Here is a 20068-nt window from a genome sequence, read left to right on the forward strand (position 1 = left end):
AATTTCAATACACTTGATTTAAATAGAATTGGATTTTTATGTTTCCAATATCCCACTTTATGTAATATTCTGAATGATTTTTTTTTTTTGTATTACGTACAGTGGTTGTACATTTGTTTTGTATGTATTGGCCCAAAACATCCACACGATAAGTCTTAATATGGTACAATGAGAGTATTATATAAAATAAGCAGAGCAACACTTTTGGCTAGTCGTGATTTTATGTGACAGATCTGAGGTTTCCAGCTAAATTTATTATCCAATATTTTTTCAATAACCCCCCTTTTTTTCATAACTCTGTGTCCGGCTGAATTTCGTGTTCGCTCCTACAGTCGTTAGACATTCTAAATCAACACTGTCAATGGTTATTTTGGTTCCCATTGTTTTCTAATTTTTTGTGGTTTCCAAACGTTGAGTTTTGTTTTATCTAAATTTCATGATAATTCATTGATGTTCAACCAATGTATCAGGTTTTTTTTTTTCATTTTTGTAGTGACCACATTTGTGAGTTGTTGATGTTTTCTCCAATACAGAAGATGCTAGTATCATCTGCAAATAGAATGTATTTTAGCAGGACTGATACTTGAATATGTAATTTATATACAAATTAAATAATTCGGGCCCAACACGCTCCCCTGTGGGACCCCACAAATTATGTTTAGTCATCTGCACTGTCCATGGCTTTGCAGCAATCCCTCATACTGAGCAAGCATGAAGCAACAGTGGAAAGAAAAACTCCCCTTTAACGGGAAGGAAAAACACCCACGAACATTTGCAGTGCCAGCCAGGCTAACTGTTACAGGAAAGCTGAGTCGAGACAGAAGCGGTCTCCTCTAGAGGTGGGCGGATCGACCGTTGCTATTAAACAATATTCTTCATTTTCTTCCGCACGCACTGACTGCCGCAGATTTACCAAAGTTTCCCTGTCTGTGTCACAGCACTTTGCTGCTCCTCCCCTCCCCTCCTGTCTTGCACCTTTACGTGGCTCAGCGGCGCTAGCCAATCAGCATGCAGGCTCAGCCTGGCCCGCCCACTCAGTTCTCTCTCCACATAACACACAAACAACAGTGCTGCTTTTCCTCAGACTCGCAGAGAGAGAGAGACCGCCGGAGCAGAAAAACCATAGAGGAGAGGAAAAGAAGCGCCGTTTGGCTATATTTTAATGTCGTAAATGAAACATAAATACAGTGAAAAAACAAATTTATATAAGCACATGAAAAGCAATGAGCAAGAAAACATTGAGCTTCAGAAACGGAGACTCTCCTTATCCTGTAGATGGAAGTCATTTATTAGTTCTGCTAATTTAGGCCCTACATTTACAAAATATTCATTAAATCCATTCACTATCTCCATGTCATTCAGGGTTTTGTAATTATGTATGAAATATTCAGAGTGAGTAGTTTTGGAGGAATTATCTCTCATCAACCTATATAGTGTTTTCCATATTCTTTTAATGTTTTGTTTTCTAATATTTTTTAATAATATTCCTTCTTATGTTTTCTCATAATAGTAGTATATTTATTTTTTTATATTTTATATTTTTGCTCTGCTTCAAAAGTTCAACACTTTATAAATTGTTTAAATAGGTTAATTGTTTTTCTTACATGCATTTTGTAGTCCTTTGGTTATCCATGGCTTATCTTTCTATTTCTGTCTGCTACTAAATAGTACAGTTGGACCGTTTTTATTGCATAGTGCTATAAATATTTTGAGAAATAGCTCAAATGCTTTATCAATATTTTCTGTATGTAATTGTTTACGCCTTCGTTTACTTTTCTGCAGACCCCTTCAAAGATCACAAACACGGGCAGATGGTCACTAATACAATATACCCTAAGTCCACTCTTCAATTTATTTTTCATATAATTGGTAGTGGTGTCCCGATACCATTTTTTTTCCAGACCGAGTACAAATACAAGTACTTCAGTTTAGATATTTGCCGATTCCAAGTACCAATACTGAGTATTTAATAAATTGAAACTTATCGATAACAAATAACTTAACATTATTAATGCAACTGAAAACAACTGACCATAAATGGCAATGAATTTGGTTAGAGCTTCACTTATCTTCTCTCCTTTATTTTTTTGGAGGGTCAGCAAACAAGCTCTTGGTGGATAGCACCACTACCTGGTATAGAGTGGTATCAAGTCTTTGCGTTGCAAGAAAGCCCAACCCAGGAGGAAAATGGTATCGGTTCAGAGTATCGCGTTGCTTTTACAAGTACGAGTATGAGTACTTGTACGATACCAATATCGGGACACCACTAGTAATTGGTAAATATATTATCAATCAGGGTTGAACTGTGTGTTGGTATTCTGCTTGGTTTTGTAATTAGTGGATATAAACCTAAACTGTGCATGGTATCAATAAACTCTTCTGTCTTTTAAACCTTATTAGGACTAAATACATCCATATTAAAGTCACCACGGATGACCTTTTTGTAAATCTTAGCAAACATTGTTCCCATCTAATTTGTAAAGACTTCAGTGTCGGATGCTGGTGCTCTGTACACACAGCTGACAGTAATTTTTTTCTGCTTTTCAAACTGAATCTCAGGGCCTGTTGGCTAAAGCCAGGAAACAGGGCCTGGTGGTTGTTTGACAAACGGAAAACATTACAGAAGAAATAGTTTGTATTTGTATAGGGCTTTACACTACAATCAGTCTTTCACCCATTCACAACCAGACGGTGGTGAGCTATGATAATAGCCACAGATGCCCTGGGGCAGACACACAGAGGTGAAGCTCCCATACTTCGGCAACACTGAGCCCTCTGACCACCGCATACAGGTAGTTTAGGTGAAGTGTCTTGCCCAAAGACACAACGACAGTTGGAACGGGGGATGGAACCAGCAACCAGCCAATTGCAGGACAAACTCCCTAATGCTTTTGGGGTGCAGACATTAGTCCCTTAATCCTGGAAATGTTCTTCAGGTGATAGAAGGCCGACTTTGTATTTGTGCTTAGATGCTTTTGGAGTTTCAGGTCTGAGTTCATCACTACACCCAGATTTTGGGCCTGATTGGTGGTTACTAGCTTAAGCAGCTGAAGCTGTGTGCTAACTTTTGATCTCTCCTCTATTGGTCCAAAAATTACTTATCTGAAATTAAGAAAGGGGAATATGTGTAATAAAATTATTTGACAGAAGTTAGTCAATCTGACAGAACCAAAGCTAAATTTAATGCTAAAATCTGCAGGCTAACACTAACATTAGCAAGTTATTGCTAACACTGGAACGTTATTCCACTGAAATGCTAAAGTTAACATTAGCATATCAATGCAAACACTGCTTTTTTCCACTTAACACAGGACATCATCGCTTTTTGTCATTTTCCATCCTCAGGTTATCTTGATCTCAAATTTAGCTTTTTGAAAATCTGAAAAACAAATTGCAAAAGCAAAAACACATTGGAGAGGGGTAAAACACTCTACCGGAGTTTGCTTCTTTCAACTTCTTTCTGTAGAAATATGCAAATGATTTGGAGAAGAGCCATACCATATGCGAGCAAACTAAAATGGAATGTTCTGAAACATGTCAAAAGAGAAAAAACACATTCCACGTTTCCAAACTGAGGCACAGAAACAAAAAAAACCAGGTGATCGTACAGTGACACGGTCAACCACATGACAATTGAGCAAGTGATCAGAAAGCTCTCCTCTAACTCAAAGCAAATAACAAAGTTTATTGTATCTTTTACTGTGAAGGATTTGCGACCACTGATGGTCCTAAGAGCATGGCTTTTTGCGTAATCAAGAATTTACTGACACAACCATTTTAACACTACAAGACTGAAAGCTGTCATGATTCAGAGCAGAGGACCCAGAATTCAACTAGACCAGCAGAGGTTCGGTAAAATAATATTTATTAACAAAATCCAAAAACCAAAAAGGGCAGAGAAACAAACCTAAAACAGAAATTAAAGCTAAGACTAAAACTGATGACAAAACAGGATAAACTAACAATAAACAAGAACCTAGACAAGACAAAAGTCAAAGCTACCAGAGAACCTATGGAAGGAGGGCAAAATACCTTAAACATAAACCAGAACAGAACGTGACAGAAAGCAAAGCAATGGGATCCATAAATCTAACATTACATATTAGACGTCTGATGCATGCAAGTAATTTCCAAGTCATCTTATGTCACCATAACTGTGCATTTTCATATGATTATGACAAATATGAATTATCTGCAAATGACTAAGAGGAATGTGGTACATTTAGACATCTGAATATTGTCGCCATGGTTAAATTAAACTTGCAGAGGTCCTGCAACTCTCTTGTAATATCTTGAGAAACTTCTTTTCAGTTTCATAATAAAGCAGTTTGAGGTTTTGCCCTAAACTAAATGAATTTAGTTTCCGTGCGGTAAAGTCTAATGTCAAGAATTAAGCCATCATAAGCTTACAAAGCTTTGACATCATCAGTTTACCTTTCACAAAACTGTTCAAAAGAAATGTAATACTACATGTAAACGTCAGAATTTGAAGTTAAACACTTCTATAAAAAGAAAATTTTCATCAGATTTAATGTCAAACACTAAAAAGAAAGAGTTATGTGTCTAGCTTATTCAGTATATGCCTTTTTCTTTTGGCTTTTTCCTTTCAAGGATCACCACAGTGAGTCCCATATATATATATATATATATATATATATATATATATATATATATATATATATATATATATATATATATATCTGACCCTATCTGGGTCAGATATGATATATATATATATATATATATATATATATATATATATATATATATATATATATATGTATATATATATATATATATATATATCCACATCCTCCGTTCCTGTACCTGTATATATATATATATATATATATATATATATATATATATATATATATATATATATATATATATATATATATATATATATATATCATATCTGACCCAGATAGGGTCAGATATGTATAATCTGACCCAATCTGTATAATATGATTGAACTTGATTTTGTAAAGTGCCTTGAGATGACATGTTTCATGATTTGGCGCTATATAAATAAAATTGAATTGAATTGAATTTTATATATATATATATATATATATATATATATATATATATATATATATATATATATATATATATATATATATATATTTATATGTATATATATATATATACATATAAATATATATGTATACATATATATATATATATATATAAAAGAGGAAAAAAACACAAACCCTTTTATTCAACATTTACGCATATTCCCATGTGTGTAAACAAAGGTGAGGCCTTGGAGCTGCAGCCTGATCTGGACGTGAGCGAGGTCCCGACAGTCCGAAAGCCCAGTAAAGACGCCGCCTGGCTTGGACCCAAGGAGAGTGCCGTACGCCAGCACAGGCAGGAAATGAAGACCAAAATGAAGACCAACAAGGTGGAAGAGGTGAGACCTACTCGTCCAAAACAGGTGAGTGTCTGCTGAAAAGGATGACTCTGGGACAAGCTTCTTAAAAGACTGGCAGGTTTTAAGCCCCAGGTTTACCTTTGTATCTTCAATAAGCAAAATTATGGTTTCCAAATCTGCAATTGTTTTTGCTCCTAAACTATTTAATTTTGCTTAAGTACCGTTTTGGAACTAGTTTCTTGGTTCTTCTAGTATGCTTGTTATTAGGAAATTTGACATAATTTATCATGTGTATGTACATTTGCACCTAAAAGTATTCAACCATGGCTGTAAATTTAGCAACACTCAGAACTGTTCAGTAGTTTGAAATAAACATATCATATAAGTGCACTGTAAATAAAGCTGGCACAGAATTTCAATTAGCTCAATTTTATTCTTTTTTGTAACAATTATTCCTCGACATAGATCTTATAGGGTGGTGAGGGTGCATTCACACCTGCCACATTTGGCTCATCTTAAACAGACCAGAGTTTGCTTCCACCCTTGGTCCGGACATTTTGAGACCCATTTTCTGAAGTGGTCTCGGTCCACTTCCAAATGGACTCGCTTTTCGTGTGATGAAAAAATGGCCTTGATCCAGACCAAGCACTGAAAACACACTTAATTTTGGACTTAACAAGCCAATGTAGCAGTGAACGTAGTACTGAAATTTTAGCTCTCTGTTTCCTAGCAACAGCAGGACGGCATCCTGAATGCAATCTCACCCCAAATTCCACATCCTCCGTTCCTGTACCTGTCCACTCCATTCCAGACTGCCTCTGTGAGTCCGTAAAAAAAAGCAATGCCTACTGCATCCACGGTTACTCCATCTAGGTCTGCTGTGAGCTCCTTGGAGCTAGAGGAGGGCATGCACGAGTGCTACGAGTTCACGCTATAAAAAAGAGGATATAAAGGAGCCGGAAACAAAAACAATCTTCTCATTCATCCTTTGGACAGTGTCTGAAAAGTTCTCTATCGCTGATTATACATCGACTCGGCATATTTTGTCACGAATTAGAAGGGAGATGAATCCGGAATTTAACCAACACACTAGGAATGCTCTTTACGGAGATTTATTAGAGGGAATAAAACGGGCAAAAAGTGAACCAAAACCCAAATCATGACATATTTTTACTTCCATCAAGTATGGGTGAGTACATTGGCCACCAAAAACTTATGTTTCTATATTTAAAATAATTAAATTGTGTTTTGGCGTACATTAATAGACATCGCTATCCATACTTCACCATTATTTTATCGGAATTTCAGTAGAAAATTGTGGGTTATTTCTCTCTGGCTGGAGTCCAACGGACTGGAACGGAACGGAACAGAAAATAGACCTGTTCCATATTTTGACGTGAATGACGGAGAGCTTTTCCACTGATGGTGATGTTCGGAGAAGTCAAGTAGAATGTAGAACGGTTCTGATTTAATTAAAATAACAACTAGTTGAACGGACATGAGCGGAATGGAGCGGTCACAGAGGATGTGGAATTTGGGGGTCAGACGACATTCCAAAATTAGAAATAAAATGCCTGGGAATCTGGGTTGAATGAGGTGCTCTTAACTCTCAAAATTATTTAGCAGCTATAATAATGGCACAAAAATGAAGAATAGAGGTGCTGCACGCACAATTTCAATAATAGCTTTCCTCCATTTCTGGGTCTGTGCTACCACACATCTTAGTCATTTCTGTCCAAGGAGAGCAATGATCGTCACAACTGTGGTTTTATTTACAAGTTATAGTTCACTTCCGAAAAGTACATTGTAAAAGCAAACCCCACCAAACAGAAACAAAAAAAAGTCCACATTTGGTCTGGACCAACAAACAGACCAAAGGACTTTCCAGGTGTGAATACATCCTTAATTTCCCCTTAAATGAGGGCACATTCTTTGGGACAAGCCATTTGTGGGTTAAGCAGCATAGTGGAGTGTGTGGGTTGCATCCATGAGAGAAAATGTTCAAATGCTCTCTGCCAGTGTGAAAGAGCTGTTGGTGGAGCAGTAACTCATAATTTTTAATTATCCACATTTATTACTAAATCCCACTTATAAAGACTACTGCAGTCTCAAAGATATTCAACCCCCTGAACAGAATTCTCAATAAGAGCACACATTTGCCAATCACATGTGGTCTCAGAAGCCCTTGACCAATCAAGGGCTTCTTTGGCTGTATCAGGTGGGCTTGAAATAGAAAACCTTGAATACCTGTTGACAGTAACATATCATTGCACGTTAGAAAAAATTTCCAAGCCAAGAGAATTGTCTGTGTTATGTCACAAAAAGGATGCATATAGCCAGTAAATGTCCTTGAAAATTTGAAAATTTACTGGATTTACTCAAATTTAAAGCTTACGCCACCTGGTGGCAGATGGTCCAAAGCAATAAACTGACTGCAAAAAAAAAAAAAGGTCCACCCCTCCTGCTGACATTAGGAAAGTGAGAAAAGGTTTATGGAGACAAAACAGCTGTGTTTCACTAATCCATATAATGATGATTTTTTTTAAATGTCATTTGGGTTTAAAAGTTGTGTTTTAGTCAACCATACTGGTTAAACTGTCTTACTTCCCTTTTATTCAAAATGTTGCTATATCATGACCACACACACATCTCACCTGCTCTTTTGCCAACTCATATAATTTTATATCAAGCTACGTTGTACTTTTTCAACATCACAAAGCCATTTAAAGCTTGAATCCCGAACAGAATGTCTCCGAAAGAGTCTTGGCAACAGAATGGGAGGTAAACTGGAGGTCTTTGGCAAGTTTTTATACAATGTTTGGCAAGAATTGAGATTAATTTGCACATAACTGGAAGCCATTTAGCAATACTGTGTGTATATGTGTGTTTTGTATGGTATTTTATAGTCAAATCTGTGCAGATTACTTGCCAAATACAACCTGGTGTTGATGTGTCCTGGAATTAGCTCTGTTTCATATGAGGATTGATTCGTTTTAATGAAGTTTTATATTTTAACAGAAAAAAAAAAGATTTTTGTTTTTTGTTCAATCTAAAAGCAACCCAGAATACCCCACAGAGGTTAGAATTAACTGAACGTTTTGTACAGAACATTCCATCCTGCAGGCAAACAACCTTTTATAACCTCGGACACAGAAACCTGGCGGAACCACCACACCCGCACACCTCTATTTAAGCTTGAAACTGTTGTTTTGTTCTGTTCTTGTTTATTCTCAAGACTCAGTGTCAGCAGGAGCTTGACCAGGTCCTGGAGAGGATATCCAAGATGCCCTTCAGAGATAACCGAGGTCCTCTGGAGGACCTCTATGCACTGCACATCCCCAACTGTGACAAGAGGGGGCAGTATAACCCAAAACAGGTGATTGAAATAGCATGGGCTACATTTAGGAGGGTGCAAATGAAAAAAGGGTTAACAAATTTCAATCGGCTTCCCTAGTAAAATATTTGGTGTGAAGATATGTATGTATATTAAAATTATATCTTTATATATATATATATATATATATATATATATATATATATATATATATATATATATATATATATATATATATATATATATATCACTTGTTTTCCATTTACTTAAGTTATAGATTTTTTTTTTTTTAATGAACATTTAGACCTCCATAATTAAAGCTAAAAATCTTTTTTGTGCCCCATACCTCCATAAAAAAATCAGGAAGAACAACTCAATAAATAATTCTCTTTCAGTGCAAGATGTCGCTTCATGGTCAGAGGGGCGAGTGTTGGTGCGTTGACCCTCACACCGGCCGACACATACCATCAGCTCCAACTGTGAGGGGGGACCCCAACTGCAGTCAGTACCTCAGCGAACTGGAACTGGAGCTGCCTGATACAACCCAGATCTAATGTGGCAGCAAAATTGCAAATCTAAAAAAAAAAAAAAAACTGCAAAGTACTTGGGAACAAAAAACGACTTGAGTAAGCTATAAGCTATATGTGTGTTTGTGTCTGTAGCCTGTTTATTGGCAGTTAAATTTCAAATCTAAATTTCCAGACAGGATTTGAATGATAGAAACCAACTTGTTGCTGCATTCTAAAGTAAATATGTCACATTTTCTTCATGCTGTCACGTTTTAGATCCAGTAATTATGCTTTACTAACTGTGACAATGCTCAGAGTGCTTTGTCGTCAGTGTTTTGTATTGTTCAAAAAAAAATGGAGAATCCTTCAGTTTGTTGAATGTTTTTAGGTGTCTTTTCGTGCTCCAGCTTGCAGACTAGGTTTTTGGGTATGCCTCATTTTTATTGCACAGTAAGCAGTAATGAGACATGATAAAGTGCTAATGCAAATAAAGTAGAAACCTGTTGAAGCTCTGCATGTCTTATAGTTCTCTTAAAATCAATGTTGCATGTGAGCATTTTGCAGGGGAACACTACAAGTTTAAAGAATGACGGAAACTGCTCAGATTTCACGTTTGATGTTGCAGAAACCGGCACAAAACCTTGTCTGCACTGCCCCCTACAGGTGGTATCACATTTCCAAATAAAGTGACCTCCCTGGGGCTTTTTTTTTTTTTTTTTTTGCTTTTTTTGCAGAAACTGAAACCACCTGCACAGTCTTTAGCATTTTTGTTTTCACAACACACCAAACATCTGACTTAACATCTTACCATCTAAAAGCAGTTAGGACAATTCCCACAGAAGGAGCTAACAAGCATTTTAGAGTGATTATACCAAGTTTATTTAAATAGTGATTTAACTTTAAAAAAAAAAGAAAAAAACAGTACATCAATTACAGTTGTGCTGAATATACCACCAGAAAATTCACATTAATCTTTAGTTTCTGTGGTTTTCATAAAGTCACTGCGTTGTGTTTATATGAGCTTGAATCAACTGCAAGAGAGAAGACTTTTATCAGGAAGAATAGGCTGATGTGCCAGTGTCAGTGTAGGTATTATCTACACAACAAAAACTATATTAAACATTACAATTTTAACAACAACAACAAGATCTTAACCGAACCGGACCCACAGAACACAATCCTGTCCTTTGTCATTACTTATTTAGCAGCACTTGACTGGAAGATCATAATATTTGTCAGCAAATCGCATCCACACCTTGAACTGATTTCCTTTCTTTTTTTATTTTGTTCAGGCCACCCTCATTCAAAGACACAATGGGTCCGCATGCAAATCTAGATTCAAACCAGTCTGGGGCAGAAGGCACTTCATTTACGTAAAAACTCTGTGACCTTGATCTCTGTGGGATAAAGGACCTGGTGAAACCTGTGAGCAAGTTGACATCGGCCTGCAGATTTGCATGTGCGGTGGCAGTAGGGACCCTCCATATGGAAAGACGGTGCCTTTGCATACAATTTGTGTGCGAGTTCTAATGGGAAATGTACTACGTGCTTTTTCTTTTTTAAAGTGAAGAAATACACACATACGCACTCATTGGCATGCAAACATTCTATACATACATTTAGAAACGGTGAATGTTGTTTTAAGAACCTGAAATAGAAATTTATCGGTACAAAGAGCTTTTTATGACTGAGGTTTTGTCCGTTTTGCTTATTTCTAAAAGACCTACTCCCTGTTTGTGGCACTAAAATTCCACCAAAGGAGCATCATAAGGTCCGAGTGAGCATTAGAAATGATTCATAGGATAAAATCTAGGCAAAACTGTACTCAAAGCGAAGGTTGAGTGATAGTCTAAATATTGTTTTAACTATCTACATTTAGCCAAGTTTGCCAAGAAATATTAAATGATGACAAGGCTGGGGATCGGACTAGTGACCTTTTTGGGTGACAATCAAAGTCTTTTAAACTTATCATTAACGCAGACCTCCAGGAATGTCATGTTTGTATCATATATAGAGTTGGATATCTTCATTTGAAATTACTGTCATGTCTTCTTACAACATAAATTCAATTCTGACCCTAATGATATCTTTGAGGCATCTTGCCAGCAAAGAATTACCTCCATTAAGACAATCTGCACTCATTATTTTCTTGGTGAGTGATGGTGTTATAGATATTGGTCAAAGTTATGGTTCATGCAGTGCAACTGCCATAGTTTGTCTTCCTATTTTTCTGTCATCTATGCCCTTCATTGTATTCCCGATATAACCGATCTCCTGTGACTGACTGACCTGTACTTAGTTTTCTGATATAGACAAGGTTGTAAATGTATCCTCAAGTTCACTACTGTTCTCTACCCTTTCAGCACTCAGTCACACAGAAAGACTGAGCTAATATTAATGTTAATATTAGAACCACAACATTGTAACTAAAAATAACAAATAGTTATTTATAGGATGGGCAATCTATTGGTTTGTGCTTTCTGGAATTTTTGCAGTGCTTTCAAGAATTGGGTTTTACTTCTGGAATGCTTTAGTAATTTGTTTGGGATGTATTAATGATGTAATACGTAGCGAACCACTTGTTTTAAATGCCTACATGAAAACATATAGGTCTAAATTAGGGCTATTTAAAGTCTTAAAGTTGAACTGATCCAAATGCCTGTGGCCTCAATGTTGAAATTGGTCAGTGGAATCTGCAAAAACTATAGGATAAAAGTTTCACAAACCAAAGTTAAATAACTTTAAATTGGCTATAGACTACTTTTTGATTAGCATATTTTACAATCAGAGGCTCACAAATTTCTGCTAAAGGAATTAAATTTGCACCTAAAGCTAGATCCTGTTCTCATTTAGAACGGGACCAAAATACAATTATTTTTAATTCATTGAGCATTTCAATTTCTCTACCAGATTCTAGGTATTTTTAAATCATTGCCTACCAGCCGGAGATAGTGTTTTTAAGACTCAGTGAACCAGATTAGGCTACATGTAAATTAGCAAGCCCCAGGAAGCAGCTTCTTCTATGTCTCCATGCTAAGCTAAGATCATGAGTTGCTTGAGCTAATTTTAAAAAGACGGATATAAAAACAGTTACAGCCAATCTAATAATTTTTTTAATCTGTAAGATTAGATGATTTACATTAAAGGCATACTATGCAACATTTTTCGGTTAATTAATGTGTTCCATACCGTTTTGGATGATTAAATGAGTCATTTCAGGTCGAACAAAGGTTTTCTCGGCCGCCCTGGTGGTCTGTGGGGGAAATACCGCACTTGCACTTGCAAGAGCTCACGGCCCGCACACACAGAAGTCTCGCTTTACGGCGAGAACTCCATGTGTTTTTGCCCTGCCATTCACTATATGCACGCGCGAAAGAAACAACAATGAACCGCGTGTTAACGTCAAATAAACATGCAAGCATATCAAGTTTTATTATTATTATTATTATTTATTTTATTTTTTTATTATTATTTTTTTTTATGTTGGCGAGACGCTACCGCGGCGGCGGCGAGACCTTCACTGTGTTAGTCATTGTTTGTACTGCCGTTTTTTCCACTTTTCGTTGCGTTCGCCTGTCTGCTAAGCTCAAAACAACCGCGCCTGGCTTGACGGAGAAACCAGAACAGCTGAGCATCTTTACGACAGTGCACTTTTACTTTCGCCCTCTGGGGGGAGCCTCGCTGGAAAATCAACCCCGGTTGCATAGTATACCTTTAAGTTATGTGTTAAAAACCGAGCCTCAGATGGCTGTTTCTTATCAGCCTTCCCGCTAGTCTAATGTCAAGATTTGCTAATCTAGGTCACTTAGGTAAGATGGATATGAAAATAGTCACAGCTAATAAAATATAACTTTAGGTTATGCTATCCCATTACATTACCATGTAAAATTCTACAATGAGCCATAACAAATTAGCTTAGTAACGGAATTGACTAAAAGGTTCAAATGGTTGTAAGCTAATGCCCTCTGTTCTTCAGAGATCATTTATCTCAACAACAACAAAAACATAAAATGACCTTGCCAAACAAAAACCTATAAAGTCAATCTACAGTTTTGGAAAATTACTTAACAAAAACCGTATTATTGATTTGTTCTGTCTCTAATACATGCATTAGCTGGCAAATTATGAATATCTTCCAGATGTACTTTGCCTCTAATGTTTTACTTTATCAAGAATGGGATGACAGTGAAATTATTTTTCATATGTTTTTCGAAGCACTGATCTCTAAACACAGTTTAAACCTTTCCAGAAATACCTTCAATATAATCTCAAGTGTGTATGTTTTATGTTGCATGTCTTTTGGTATTTATTGGAAAGAGAATCTACCACATCTCACCTAAATAGCACATGGAAAAGCTGCTAATCTTAACAAAAACAATTCAATATAAGCAAATGTTTTCTAGTTTAGGAGGCCAACATTGGCACGCCAGAATTGTTTCATTGCGGTAGCTTAGCAGTTGCTAAAGGACAGGTAGGAGTTGCTGGCGGAATGAGAAACTTCTCCATTTTGAAACTCACCGTTATCCTACAAATCTCGGTGTTGCTATAGCAACTCCAAGCTACCCCCTGGCGCCGCCCATGGAGGCCACCTTTCCTGTTCAACATCAGGAAACTCAAATGGACAGCTAGCCACATTTGAAATATGTGTTGTCTGCATTTTTCATAATTTTGAATATATATATATATATATATATATATATATATATATATATATATATATATATATATATATATATATATATATATAATAGCTACCTTTATGAACAGAAACTATTTATATTTCTCGTTTCGATATAGGATAAAGTTTGCCTCCCCTTTACAACAGACAACACAGTCCATCACAATCACCAAAAAATAAAAGTGTTTGTGCCATTTTCTCCTTATTGTCAGTCATAAAGTGTGCTGGCTTGTGTTTGGCAGGTTTTAAGAAAAAAAATGGGCATGCAGGCGGTTCGCTTTCATTCGTTGCTGTTGTTGATGCTGTCAAGATCTTTGCACTGCAGTTCCCCACGGGCGGAGTTGATACCTGGTATTTTATCGCCGAATCGGTCCACGCACCAGCAGATGCCCCGTTTCCGACCACGAGATGGCTTACACTGCAAGTCGAAAAGAGGCCAGATTGGGACGGTTACAAATCACGCTCACTTTTTGGATAACTGAATTAGTTATAGGACATGAAAGAAAGCATCCAAACCTGCTTGCGCTTGAAGAATCCTTTTTTGTCACAGTTGGGTATATACAAAGAAAGAGTCAAAACCCGAGAAGTGTCCTTCATGCTATGAATGAGAGTATCAAGTTTTCTTTTGCAAGGCCCCTGCACACAATGTAAGTTTGGAAGTTAAAACCCAAAAATTACATGGAAATACTTCAAAATCTGCCTTTTACAATTCATTTCAAACCCAGCCTTTTCATGTAAGGTGGGAACAAGAACTAAGCTGAAGTTTGCACAGAAAATCTGCAACAATGAAGAATATTTTGCGTCGCCACATCACTTACAAATTCTGGCTCCACTTTATCCAGGCTAGGCGGTACGGGCTCACGGTGGTTGGTCAATCCAAGCTTTGATATATACTTCTTGCGGTCCTTGGCTTGCTTCACAGCATACACCTTCCGACTGCTGATGTGATCACCATATAGGGGCACCTTGGTTTCAACTGGCTCTGTGACACATCATAATAATATTTTGTTTGGAAAGAAAGACACACAAGAGAATAAGGATTCATTCATCAGCTTAGAAGCCAAGTTTACTGTAAAACCCATTGTCACTTTTAAAAGATTTTGCAGCCTAATACCAAAACAAATCTTGCTCAAAGCGTCCTGCTGCTGTAGTCTCTTGAAAATAATATGTAACGTGAAAATGACACCCCCCAAAAGCCTTGCTTTAGTCTTGCTGAAGCTTAATTTGCTGACATAATTACTGTTATCAGAAGAGAAGCATGTCTCCTGCAGAATGGTTGGTAATTTGTTGTGGGAATTACAGACATGACTGGATTAAAAAGACTCATTATCAGTTGTCCCCCCCCCTGACCAAAATGATCCTGAGGTGTAATAGTCATTTGCGAACCGGGACTTCAAAGCATTCTTTTGGCCACCTTCATGAGATGCCTTGAAGAAGGGTTAAAATCAAGAGCACTGTCATCTGGAGTTACACCTCTTGAAAAAGGACTACATTTAAAAAGTAAAGCAAAATACATGAGGACACAAATCAGGAGTGTAACGTCACAACACAAGGTGATGATTTCACTGCAGCAGTTAAATGCTTATTTAGCACCGTTGGTGGCGGCGGGCCAGTTTCAGATTGAATGTGTTGACATAAGAGAGGACAGAGACTACATTTATGGCGTGTCAGGCTGCCAGTCTGGGGTATATGTAGACCAGGGCTTTTAAAACTTTTATAGCAAGTGACCTAAATTAGACATTTTGTCTCACCCTGGCACCCAAGCCTGTGCAAACCTGCCATTACCCCTGTCATGTGGCAAAGCACGAGAAGTAGCCGCAACCCATTTTTGTGGCCCACACCTCCAAATGGGAAACTTTGCATATGCTGCGTCTCTCATCCCTCTTTCAAAATTTGGGGGTGTCAAACACAGTCCTCGGCACTCGCCCCTTTGCCTTATTGTCCCCACCCTCTATTCAAGCAACCACAGCCACTTGTACTGACCACAGACAGAGTGAATGTGGTCTTCTGTGCCAAAGGCTTGACATAGCATTTGATTTACATTAGCATTGGCCATGAATTGTGAGTTAAGCCCAGGTTGGCCCACTTCTACTGCTGTGTCACGCGTTCCCTTCTATTTCATTGATGGTAACCTCTGACGTTATCGCTAAGCTACTGAGCCAACTGAATGACGAAACAAGGCCATGACCTCCTTCAATATGTGATTCTTAAGATCTACCAAGCCCCTCCACCAACGACAATAGACATTATGATTATGTCATTCATCCCTTCGCTATGATGATTCCTGTTTTTTTTCTCTGGTTGGGAATTTGCTGAGGCAGATTGTCAGCCTGTGTTAGTCCAATCAAGTTTTCACTTGCAAATCCTCACGCTGCTTTAAGCCGATCTGTGCTGACTGATCTGTCATTCGTCATTCTCTTTTTGTTGTAAAGCCTTTTTTATTTTTCAGTTTTGACTCAGATTTTTTATTCAACATCTGGAATGTGAGAATGAACCCCTGAAGCTGAGAGATGCAACTAGAATATTCATGTTTTAAGCTTTAAATGACAGATGGTGTCCGCTTTGGATTTCATATGTGCATTCTGGTGTGCACACATGCTCTTTGGCTCAGTTTTTAAACATCATCAAGTGCCTTTAGTTTTAAAAAGTACTCCACAGCTTGCATTTGGGTTTGGTTCCAATTTTTTGCAACAGCCCTGCACTGCAGGAAAGCTGGCTGATGAGCAGACAGACGGTGGATCTGTAAACCCACGCTCAGGCTGCGTTCTGCTGAATCACAGCACAGCCTGACATGAATAGGGGGGTGGACAGAAAGAAGTGGGATGACACAGGAAAAGATGGTTAAAATGGCAAAAATATCAAAATGTATCTCATTAATTAAGAAATGTATCCTTAATCTGAACTGTTAATATTATATGAAAACATTGTAGTAATGTATCCTTAACTTTTTAAACTTTACAAACTTCATGCTGTTGTTACTTAGCCATAGATTATGTGGTTCGTTTGCTTGTCCCAATTTAGCAAAGCCTATGAGTGTCATGTTTTAGTTAGACAATGACTCAATGCAGAGCAGAACTGAAGTCAGGCTGAGGATTTTAATGGTAAAAATAAAGACGATCTCTCGCAAGGAGAAAGCGCGGGAACTGGACTGGGCATAGACTGGTTGTCATACAAGAGAGACAAGGAAACAGGACAGAATGGAGGCAACTTGGAGCAGTGAAATGGAAGAAAACAGCAATGAACAATGACAACCGGACAGCTTATATACAGAGGGGTAAGTGAAGAAAGGCATGGCAAAACAGGAGGAGGGAGACATTAGCTACATCTTGATAACAAATGCTACCTAAATATTTTGAAGTAGAAGATAACTTAATATGTTGGTTAGGGTTGATTAGCCTCATAATTAATAGGTGTAGCTTTCTAGTAAGTTTAATTTTAGGCCTTAGCGCTGTTGCTAAACTAGTTAAAGCTGAGAACTCTATTATCTGACAACCAAAGCTATGATGTGCTGTTCCTTTTGAAGTACCATCCCAGGGCTAACAGGTTTAGCTTGCTAGCAAGTTTGATTCGAGCATTCGTCTTGTCACTAAACTAGTTCCAGAGGAACTTTATAAATGTTTTCTAGCAAGGCAGAATATAAGTTTCCATGAAGGCCAAAACAAAGATGTGCCTCGGGACTAAGGATGAAAGATAGCTAGCAAGTCTGCCTTTAGCATTTACTTTCACTAAAATAGTTAAAGCTGGAAAGAATGCAAATTATTCTTCCAACATTGAAGCTGTTTTAACCACTAACTTTCAAAAATGTTCCTAATATAAATATATTCATTCAGAAAATAATTCATACAAATGTCTTAGACTTAGGTCTACCATCCTCTGCTGTATAGTGCTATGGGGCAAATGAAAACTTAATTTAAATTCTAATCAAATGTTTCAGTATAGGTCAGTCTTGTTTAATAAATAAAATAGTTGGTGTTGCTTGGATTTCATCAGCAATAAATGTTATATTTGCAAAATAACACACTTTTGATTAAATTAAAATAATTTTTATGACTAAAATTCAAGACCCACTAAATTTCCTTTAGTATAACAGTACAAAAAATCAGCGGGAACCCGAACCATCAGCCAGAACTGAGAGGGTGGACATGGGAATGGAGGCAGACGAATAATAAGACTGGGGAATAAGAATGCAGAGGGATCATTGCCAGGTAGGGGAAAGAAGAGAAGAGGCTATGATGGTGAGAGAACAAAAAGTTGGGGTCAGACGTGGGAAAAGGCACAGGTGGTGGATGAGGAAGAGTTAGATGAAAGAGAGGAAAGTACTGAGAAGAAGGGAGCCACGTAAAATATGACTTTACAGCATGAAAAGCTGCCATCATCGCAGACACAATGACTCTGCCGTTCAAAAGGAGCCACCACCTATAATCTGCTCCCCTAGCTTGTTTTAAGTCTGGGTTGCCTCAGGCGTGGACCACTCTCATCAAACCTTCTGATTTACAGCTATAGGAGCCATAAAAAAAACGTCTTTCAAACTGAGATGGCAAATTGATTTGTTCTCTTTGCCTGATTGTTGGTAGAGTTCATGGGGTCACGTGTATAAAGACTTCTGGGTTACTAAGCCTTTTGGCAATGACATCTCAGCCTGTGTTAAAGAAAGCAAACCCTCCATCCTGCATCTGCATGCAATTCAAACGATGCATGTGTGCTACACTCAGGGGCGGTTCTAGACAGGGGCCAACAGGGGCCCATGCCCCTGTAGAAATGGTCCTGGCCCCTGATATGGCCCCTGTACTAAAGACATGATAATAAATACACTTCTCATAATTATTTCCAATGGTAAAAAAAAAAACATGACTGACTGGTCCCTTTGACCAATATTATTTTTTACCTATGCAGTTTTACTCTAAAAAGAATTTAAAACTTAAGATGTTCCATGTTTAACTTTAGCTGTATTGAGCTGGGGGGCAAAGTTTTCAACTGCTAGATCAGGTGTCTGAAACCTGCAGTTCCAGAGCCACAAGTGGTTTACTTAATATAATTACACATTTAAATATTGCCATTTTATTGTTTTTTTTTAATTTTTTGTTCTGTGCCCCTGTGAAAAAACACTGGCCCCACCTTGGCCCCCCTGGTAAATGTGGTCTAGAACCACCACTGGCTACACTAATAGGAGGGAAGACTGACATCGTAATAGACCTTTACATATTTTTTTAAAAAAATGCATTCTTTAATGCAAAACGGCAATCTGAGAATGCGCAACACGTTTCTTTCAGGAGGCATACCTTTTGGTGGATGCTTGTACAGCTTTTCGTTCGTGCACAAGCCCCGACCGTGCAGGAGCGCGTGGAGCGGCTTCTCCTCTCCGCTCTTGGGCAAGCAGCGGAGTCCGCGCGTGCACGGCCCCGTGTACACGCCGCACGGCTGGCCCTCCTCCAGCGCGCACGTCATGCAGCAGCCGCAGCCGGGCTCCTTCACCAGCTGGCAGCCCACGGGCACCGGTGGACACATGGACAGGGCTTTGGAGTCGCACGGCTCGCACGGCACGTAAGACGCCCCGCCGCCGGTGATGCTGAATAGAGAGACCGCCAGGAAGAGAACTCCCAGAACCATCTCGCGCTATTCCTCTAATAATAATAATATATATATATTAAAAAAAAAAATGCAGGCTGGTGAACTGAAAGGACTATCGGCTGAGAGCTGCAAGGAATCTCCTGGGTGTTGCAGGTTTCAGTCCAAACATCAGGGGGAAAGGTGCATCCACAGGTGCATCCGATGCATGAAGCCCACAATGACCCAGATTAATATAAAACTATCCAGACCCTGAAGTATCTCCTCTTAAAGTGATGCTCGGCGCCGCTCGTCTCCAAAGCCGAGGTGCCCACTGACTCTCTGCGGCTCTCTCTGCAGGTCGTTTCACCCGCACACGGACTGTGAGCAGAATGTGTAATCTGTGGCTTTGAGCTTGCCTTTTTAAAAAAGGAAACCGCCTGAGGCAAAGCCTATAAAGATGGGCTTGTCAAACAACGTTTGGAGAGGGGGGAGGCGCACTTGTCAACTCTGCACTGCGAGGCTGATTTCTCAGGGCGGAGGCTGGCAAGCCTCCAGATCTGAGCCCATAGTCCTGGAGAAAACGTATCTCTGCATCTGCAAGGGTTGACTGATTAGTTGGC

At 38.3% G+C, this 20068-nt stretch overlaps 2 protein-coding genes across 3 annotated transcripts in view; one reads left to right on the forward strand and one right to left on the reverse strand.

The window, feature by feature from the left end:
- igfbp2a (insulin-like growth factor binding protein 2a) overlaps nucleotides 1-9735 on the forward strand; it is a 41940-nt gene extending 32205 nt beyond the window's left edge. The window contains exons 2-4 of one of the 2 annotated variants that reach the window (XM_021314420.2): nucleotides 5262-5419; nucleotides 8616-8756; nucleotides 9110-9735. In XM_021314420.2, coding sequence (XP_021170095.1) covers nucleotides 5262-5419; nucleotides 8616-8756; nucleotides 9110-9268 — 458 coding nt within the window. In that variant the 3' untranslated portion in view covers nucleotides 9269-9735. Of the gene's footprint in view, nucleotides 1-5261; nucleotides 5444-8615; nucleotides 8757-9109 lie in introns of both variants that reach the window. The other variant, XM_012858884.3, reaches the window with a different exon arrangement.
- Nucleotides 9736-13961: 4226 nt separating this feature from the next.
- On the reverse strand, nucleotides 13962-19855 carry igfbp5a (insulin-like growth factor binding protein 5a). Its single transcript, XM_012858892.3, has 4 exons — nucleotides 19181-19855; nucleotides 14720-14883; nucleotides 14418-14537; nucleotides 13962-14319 (listed from the first exon to the last, which is right to left on the reverse strand). The coding sequence occupies exons 1-4, from the start codon at nucleotides 19506-19508 to the stop codon at nucleotides 14182-14184; spliced, it is 750 nt and encodes a 249-aa protein (XP_012714346.1). The 5' UTR covers nucleotides 19509-19855; the 3' UTR covers nucleotides 13962-14181.
- Nucleotides 19856-20068: the final 213 nt, after the last annotated feature.

This window comes from Fundulus heteroclitus, chromosome 24, assembly GCF_011125445.2.
Source record: "Fundulus heteroclitus isolate FHET01 chromosome 24, MU-UCD_Fhet_4.1, whole genome shotgun sequence".
NCBI lineage: Eukaryota > Metazoa > Chordata > Actinopteri > Cyprinodontiformes > Fundulidae > Fundulus > Fundulus heteroclitus.

Bases quoted from the DNA above. Each gene is read 5' to 3' on its own strand.
- igfbp5a (XM_012858892.3), bottom strand. From the start codon at position 19,508: ATGGTTCTGGGAGTTCTCTTCCTGGCGGTCTCTCTATTCAGCATCACC. The intron at 14,884-19,180 runs GTATGCCTCCTG...GATGTGTCACAG, and splicing joins GTACAAGCATCCACCAAAAG to AGCCAGTTGAAACCAAGGTG. The intron at 14,538-14,719 runs GTAAGTGATGTG...CATTGTGTGCAG, and splicing joins ATAAAGTGGAGCCAGAATTT to GGGCCTTGCAAAAGAAAACT.